Source organism: Atta colombica, unplaced genomic scaffold, assembly GCF_001594045.1.
Source record: "Atta colombica isolate Treedump-2 unplaced genomic scaffold, Acol1.0 scaffold102, whole genome shotgun sequence".
Classification (NCBI taxonomy): domain Eukaryota; kingdom Metazoa; phylum Arthropoda; class Insecta; order Hymenoptera; family Formicidae; genus Atta; species Atta colombica.
This window is the reverse complement of record NW_017259187.1, coordinates 1,141,850-1,149,821: the sequence shown is the minus strand read 5'-3', so window position 1 is coordinate 1,149,821 and position 7,972 is coordinate 1,141,850. Positions and strand designations below refer to the sequence as shown.

General features: G+C 41.3%; 1 protein-coding gene across 1 annotated transcript in view; it reads right to left on the bottom strand.

Annotated features, from left to right (window-relative positions):
• LOC108687837 (regulating synaptic membrane exocytosis protein 2) overlaps positions 1-5,152 on the bottom strand; it is a 61,642-nt gene extending 56,490 nt beyond the window's left edge. Inside the window, exon 1 of the mRNA XM_018193832.1 lies at positions 4,822-5,152. Within this exon, the coding sequence (XP_018049321.1) occupies positions 4,822-4,940 (119 nt within the window). The 5' untranslated portion in view covers positions 4,941-5,152. The remainder of the gene's footprint in view (positions 1-4,821) is intronic.
• Positions 5,153-7,972: the final 2,820 nt, after the last annotated feature.

The following is a 7,972-nucleotide window of genomic DNA, read 5'->3' as shown; positions in this document are numbered from 1 at the left end:
TTATTTGTGAATATAACATAATTTAAAATAAAATATTTTATGAATTATATATATTTAAATAATATTTTTTCAATGTAATAATTTTAATAATAATTTAATATTCTATCTTTTCATATTTAAAAAAAAATTTTCACTTGCGACGTGCCAACGGCTAAGTTTGTGAATCTGATTGACAAGTGATTTGACAAACTTGATAAGTTTTTGAATCCGTCAATGTATGTATATAAGTGTCACAAGGCTCACAAGGATATATATACTTTTTTTATAGACGGATTGATGACAGAAATTATGTTAAAAAAAAAAAATCTACTCGTCGATTAGCAAGATCAAATACTACTTGCCAATGCACCAAATTTTCACGCGTAAGTGTAGATACATATACATTTGCAATATGCAAAACTTATATGAAAGATGCTCGATCGGCAAATAAATCGTAGTTACTGTCGTAGCTGCAAGTAGGAATAGGTGAGCACTCTGACGGCACGTTGCAGCCATTTTTAGGATTTATATCTTGGATTATGTATGCGAATCAGAGTGCCGAGCTTCAATCGGGGGTTGTTGGCATTGTGACGTACCGATTCTACCCCGATAATAGAAACGTACGATATGAAATATACGACACTATGAAAAAATCGACTAAACGTCGTAGAACGAAATTTTGGAATCGATATTATGAGTCTTATAGTCAAGAAGCTATACAAACTAAATCTCCTTATCTTCTTGACCGATTGTCAAATAAAGGAGATAGCCGCGCTACGCATCCTGACACCGTAACCCAAATCTTGAGTTTGTCGATAGAACAAAAGCCAGCGCATTGTGTTACAACAAGGAGGGGAGAGGGAGAAGTTACATCGTATCTATATACCTATATTTCTCTAATTACTTTACCGATAATCGAGTGACTCGCGCACGCAACGGTGATCACACTCGACAAAGAGTCGCACAAGACTTTCTCACTTCTGTGTTACGAGCGATCGTGGAAAGGTCGCGACACGCAAGAAACTGCTTTCCCGTCGACATGAAAGGATTAAAAAGAAGCTTATAGATGAAGTATCATAGATACATTCCCAGTGATTTTGTGTAACTTTCTTATGCTTCTAGCGTGTGACGAAATTGGATTTCTATCTTCGATGTTCTACATTAAGATAGATTCCAAATATCAATTTCGATAAAACAAAAATATTTATAAAATAATAATAATAATAATTCATTTATTAAACTTTTGAGTTGCAAAGAATTAAACTTTCTTGTTAATTTAATTCTTGAACAAAAAGAAAATTTTATTCTCAATTTAAATTGCCAAGACAACAATTGTCATTATAATATGTATAATACGTTTTCTCGCGCGGATTTGTCTTTTATGTTTTTATCCTAATGTATTAATATCACAATTGTAATAATAATATCCTTTTACTATAACGACCTGATGTAGAAGCATTCATACCAAAAAAAATATCATAAGGAATGTAGCGTTTTAAAATCATACAAATATCGTATACTTCGTGCGATCATAGATATCTATAAAATAAAACAAAGGCCATAAAACGTTAATGCTCGATAAAGAAAACGACTTCCGATCTTTCGAAATGCACATTTATCGTCTTTTTTCAGAGGAGCCACGGGTAATTTATCTTTCTTTCAGAAATTTAGAATTTTATTTACTCTTTCTAAAATCGAAGATGCTGATAAACGGCAAGTTAACGCAAAGGCGTAATTATCGGCTTAACTTTCTTGCAAGTCCGGCCTATTTTCGTTATTCAATGATATTTACACTTCATCACCCATCCCTCCCTCCTTGCCTTAGTCCTTACCACCGATGGATACGTGCTATCTGCAAGATGCGTATTTCACCCTCTAAGAATTTACCGTGCCAATCCAAACGCTTTCACACCCCGTCCACGAGTTATGGTCGCATAGACCTATGCATACCCTATGCAGCTGCAGCAGCTCGTTACTACGCCACGTCAAGGCTCGTCGCCTTGCATTTTACATGTGTCCCTACACGTACTTGTCGTCTACATTACATGATCTCGCGCGCATCGGTATGGCACAGCACGCTTTCCTCATTACTCTTTCTCTTCGTTCTCACGTTCTCGTTTTTCGCTCAGTCGCGACGACCTATCAATAAAACCTGTTCACTGCGCAACGCCCGGACTCCCTCTCCCCCTCCCTCTCTCTTTCTTTTCCTTTCCCTTCCTCTCCTCCTCTTCGTTTACAGTTATTGTTAGCCATCATAGATAGAACGTCGGTCTCCGTTCGCGCAATTACGCACACCGCCGTCGCCACGCCGATCCAGTCGTCGCCTCCTGTGATAAGCGGAGCACAGATCGGTCGCCTTATTTTTATCATCACGATACGGCGAGGCCGATCGCAATCGATTGTATGTACGTCCACATTACATCCAACACGTTTCGACGAGTCGATCGCACGATGCACGAGTCACCTGAGACGCAGAACCTTGTCGCGAAGGCGGTACAAGGGCGAGAATATTTGCAGATGTCGAAGACAATTATAAGCGATTTTTATTTTTGACCGCTTGATACAAAAGAGATGAGAGTCGACGCGGTAATCGGGAGCATGTGCGGGGCCATGGATACATAAATGGAAGATGTAGGTGTAAAGCGGTCAAGGACTAATGAGCAGGTGAGCCGGGAAAATAGGTGAAACGATCCGGAGCAGACCCGTTGGTCAAGAAATACCTTTAGTCAATCGATCGGTTGTCGTTTCGTCCGTGTCTGCCAATTGCGGTAAAAACCATACGACATCTCACTTTTTAATTTTTTTTTTTCGCGTCTTCTGCACTAACTTTTGCGCTGGTCTGATCATTAATATCTTTTTATCTTAAATGATCATTAATATCTTTTATCTACTAATTCTGATAACTTCTAAACTCGAGACATGATCTTGACGTTATCACTGATCCAATAACGTTAAAATAGATATTCATTTATATTACAATTAAAGTTGTTATCCTCTTTGTAATGCACACTTTTAAATACATTAATATTCTAGTAAATTACGAATAAATATAGAACTTAATAAAAATATCTATTAATTAATTTTAATCTTTATTCAAATATCCAAGTTATTTCTAAGTTTGAAATTATTTTTAAAAATATTAAATATATTTCTAACATATTGAACACAACATATTGATGTTGAAAAAAATAACTTCTTGTAAATTTAGAAATCGTGAAACTGAAAGATATTTGCGTATATCCGCTTAAATGTCCCATTAATGCTGATATATCAACTTTTTATTCCAGTAAAATATCAGTACTCTCAATAGTGTTCATCTGGCGTTATACAATTTCACGGTTTTATTTGCGGCAATGGGAATAAAAATGGCACAATTACCGAAAGCGCGATGGACAATACTGGCCACATGCATCACGGTACGTGAATGTTATTACAGGCATTTAACCAGCCTGGCAATATCCGGTGCAATAGAGAGTCCTAAATACCCGTATGAAAGCTCGCGCGTCCTGCTTGTGAAACAATACTTCATCGATAGTTTCGAATCCAACGCGCGAGCCACGCTTATATGATAGCAATAAAAAACCTCAACGTACATTCTCGCTTTAAGATGTGATTATTGTACCTAACTACCACTGGAAAGAGCAAAAAAGTTAAAGTTTTTAGTTTGTTATAATGATATTTCAAGTTCAATGTTATTTAACGTTTTACTAAATGACATAAATGAAGAAAAGCTATGTCAATTATTGTTTACACTATTTAGTTAAATAATATAATTACTTATTAATTATTTATTATTGATTACTTATTGCTTATTGTTAGCAATTTACCATTTTTTCTCAGATGCAACATTTTAAATATTATTAAATGAATAAAATTATTATTGTATACATTGTATTATCTTTATCTCTTTCGTATCTTGAGATTATACGTTATCAATTAACTCCTTGACCTCTTATGTGTTTTTTTTTTACATATAATACATTTAGTACAATAATATTCGTATATTGTGTATATTTCGGAATAGATACGCAATAGACTTCATGTCACAATAACTATTCGCAAAATACAACTAACAGTAAAATTATATCAATATTATAATTTCCTATCCAACAATATAAATATAATATAATGCATGTTATACATAACACTTACATTGGAGAGAGTAGGACGTTACAACATTAATACAATGCTACAAGCCAAGCAATTTTTATCATTGTCTGTGAATTTTATTAATTTTGTATCACAAAATTTGACAACTTTTCCAATCTTTTTCGAAGTATTGATTGCGTGGATATTAACTATCCACAAAATATGAGCGAAAGTGTTTCTAAGAGCGAATTAATACTTTTTGTACGCTTATAATTACAGTTTTAATTGTCGATTTTATGATCAATATTATGTACTAATCAACATTACATTCTATATAAATCTTTTAATTTTAATTTTTCATATTGAGAATGACCCGATACAGATTAAAATATTTCTATAAAGATTCAATTTTTTAGTATTTAACATTAAACAACTCGCTTAGCTCGTAATCCTTTTTTTCTGTTATTTATTTGATTAAACTATTATTTACTTGATTCTAATTAGTTAATTGATTAATATAATGTTACTATTAGTTTATATTCTGCGGGTATTCAGTATTATTTTTCGATGTGCTGCTTTACAAATAATAAATAAACTTAATATAAGACACCACACATATAATTATTTCTATTTAAATTTCTTTATAAGAAGTTCGGGAAAAAAGGGAAAATTTCCACGTGTCTATACGTCATCGAGGCAAAATTTTCGCAAAGTACATGTAATATAATGAGCATATAGTCTATAGTCGCGTACCTCATAATCTCATGATCCTGTTCCTCCTCCTCCTTTTGGCGCATTAAAACACCCTCTATGATGCGTCTCTCCTCGGGGGTGAGGTGCGACATGTCGGGCTGAGGTAGTGCCTCCGCCATCACGGTGTTGGCAATGTATGCGCGTGCACGGGGTATGCGACGTGGATATGACGCGGATAGGCAGGCCGGCGCACCACCGACGACGTCGACGTCGACGGGACGTTAACGTTGCTCCGATGGGGCTGCACCCTAGACGCGCCTCTTCCACGACGACTTTCGTTACTGGATATAATGACCGAGACAATATATAATAACCTTCTACGACTACATAACACGTCTGTCGGCCTGGGGAAGTCATCCGACACCCGTTGACCGCACCACCGCACCGCACCGACGCGGGAACGCGAGCGCACCGGGGTTACGTCGTCGTCGTCGTCGTCGTGACGGTTGCACCGTCGTCGTCGGCTCGATACTCGCGGTACGTTGCACTCGCAGGTCGCGCCAATCGAGACCAAGCGGGACTTCCTCCGTGATCGTGGTCGATGACTTCGGTATGGCCTCCTTTACGAGGGATAACGATAACGGATGGCGGTAGATCACGTCCTTAGATTTTACGCTGATCAATGTATGACGCGATATCAATTTTTTCCCCTTTTTTCGCAGCCTTTGCAGTAGTTGCTGCTGTTGTTTCTGTTGCTGCTGATACGTGGAAGGGCAATCGGGCAGTAGTCGGGCTGGTCTCATACGAGCGCACAGCGTGCTCGTGGCATGGCCGCGGAGTGGTCGGGTGTCGTCCTTCTCCTCGTCGTCCTCCTCCTCCTCGTCGTCGTCGTCGTCGTCGTCGGTGTCTCTCGTCGTACGATTACTGCCCGTCGCATGTGTATGACAAATCATGTTCACAGGCTGTGAGGAGGCTCTCGCATTCTCTCTTGCAGCCCGGCCTCACGCGCTGCGCTGCCCGAATGCACCATCGGACGATACGCGAGATATATCACCCAAGATCCTCGGATCCTCGATCTCACGGACGCCACACTTCGCCCGTTCACCGCTATCGAGACAGATAAATAGAGTCTCAAGATTCGGATTTCTTCTCGTAGCTTCTCAACTTCCTAATTGTGGATCTAATCAACGCGCGATTCCGCACACGAAATGATACTTGAACGATATCGGTTGGACTCTGCTCCTAGATAATGGCTGCGCCCTTTTGTCCTTCCGATCCTTCGAAACTCTTTGGTACCGCATCGATTGAAAACGAAAACAGGTCACTGGGTTGCCGCTGCTGATAAATAGGACTCCACTTTCGCGCGACTCGATCTTCGCGCGGTCGACTGTCGTCGCCGTCGTCACTGCTGCTGCTGCTGCTGATGCTGCTGCTACTGCTGCTGCTGCTGCTGCTGTTGCTGACACTTCAAGTCTCCTGTAGCTTCTCGACGTTTGTCGGGATATTTCCGCTCCGTTATCTTCTGAAACCTGCGACGAGGCGATACGTCATCCCAACCACTATGTAGACCCTTAGGGTATATCACCGTTTCGTTAACTGGATCCCACCATGCCTGCAAGGGACATGCTCGAATAGCAGAGCACGTCCATTTGACGGATGAATACCTATCTGTGCAATCTCCGCACGATCCCTCGATCTCGTTCGAGGAGAAGTCCGCTTACGATTCACGTGGCGGCCGACACGACAATGGCGCTTCTCGGCGCACCTCTAACGGCCGCCGCGACGCCCACGCAGTCGATCGTCCCCGAGCAGACAGTTACACACCCACGACAACCGTTTCTTCAGCTGACAATTTGATGAGGGGTCGAGGGTTGTCTATCTCTCCAAGGTGCTCCTCTATCGACGCCAAGACCGTATCATCGCTGACGTCGCACTCATTATATATACCTCGTCACCGTCGTTACCAACGCGAGAACGCCCTCATAGATGAGGTTGCCTATTCGTTGTCACAAGATTAAACACCCATCTCGAGCCTCACAGAGTCTTCTCTTAGGTCCACACGTACATTCCTCCGGTACAGCACTCGCTTGGTGCGCTCCGCGTCGAGTCGCGAGGAACTTTGCGAGCGGAACGGTCGGACACTTGTCACGCAAGCGATGGAGAGGGTGCTTGCGCACTTGCGACCACTCCGCGTCACGTCGCGACGTCGCCGTTGCGATGCGTTTGCGTTGTGTTGCGTTGCGTTGCGCTGCCCTACGTTGCACTGCGCTGCGCTGCGTCGCGTTGCGTAGCGTTGCCGGCTTATAAACGTTTCACTTCCGCGCGATGCCCTTTCACCCCCTCCCTTCGATGCGACGTCGGAATGCGACCCGCGAATGCGTTTATATTCCTTTTCTTTCCTCTTCTTTCTATACACCCTTTCGCAACGAGGGTGTCTCGCGGCCACGTCGACTCGCGGGATAGTATTCACGCTCGGTATCACTGATGGTAAGCTCTCCGTCTCTTTCTCACCCCCAACTATCCCGCCACTCCCCTTTTCGCGCCTGTACGTGATCCCTCTCTATCTCTCTTTCTCTCTTTTCCACCACCACCTGACTGCTTCTCTCGTTCTCTCTCGTTCTTTCTCTTTGCGTTATCTTCCTGCTGATCTCTCACTCCCCCTCTCTTTCTTTCTTCTCCTGTGCTCCGAATGCTACCTGCTCACTTCTCACGATCTTTCTCTTGCGACCGCAGAACGGGACGAGCGGGACGTGAACGGGGCTAATTTCCGGTCGCGAATCGACTTCCTGTTGGGATCGTCACGATGACATCGAGGCGCGAGCCCGCGTTCCTCGCGAGCTGCCCTTCGATAGTTGTACGTATCGCTCGCTGAGAGACCTCTATCCAACGGAGGATTGCCTTATCACACTTGTATGTGACCGCAGTTGCGCGAATCAAGCTTTGCTCCTCCCCTCGTCCGTAGCGATATACAGGGTGATTTAGAAATCGCGCACGCGATTTCTTCGAGTCATTTGTTAAGAATTACATTGAAAAAAATGATTATTATTTCGCTGTCAATGCATTGATCATCCTTAAATATCTATTGTGCAACAAATTTTTTAAGTGTAAATTATATATGTAACAACACAAAATTTAAAAATTTAAAAATTTAAAAACCCTGACAGTTATTTAATTTTTTAAATAGATTATATTTATATAAAGTTTTTATTTA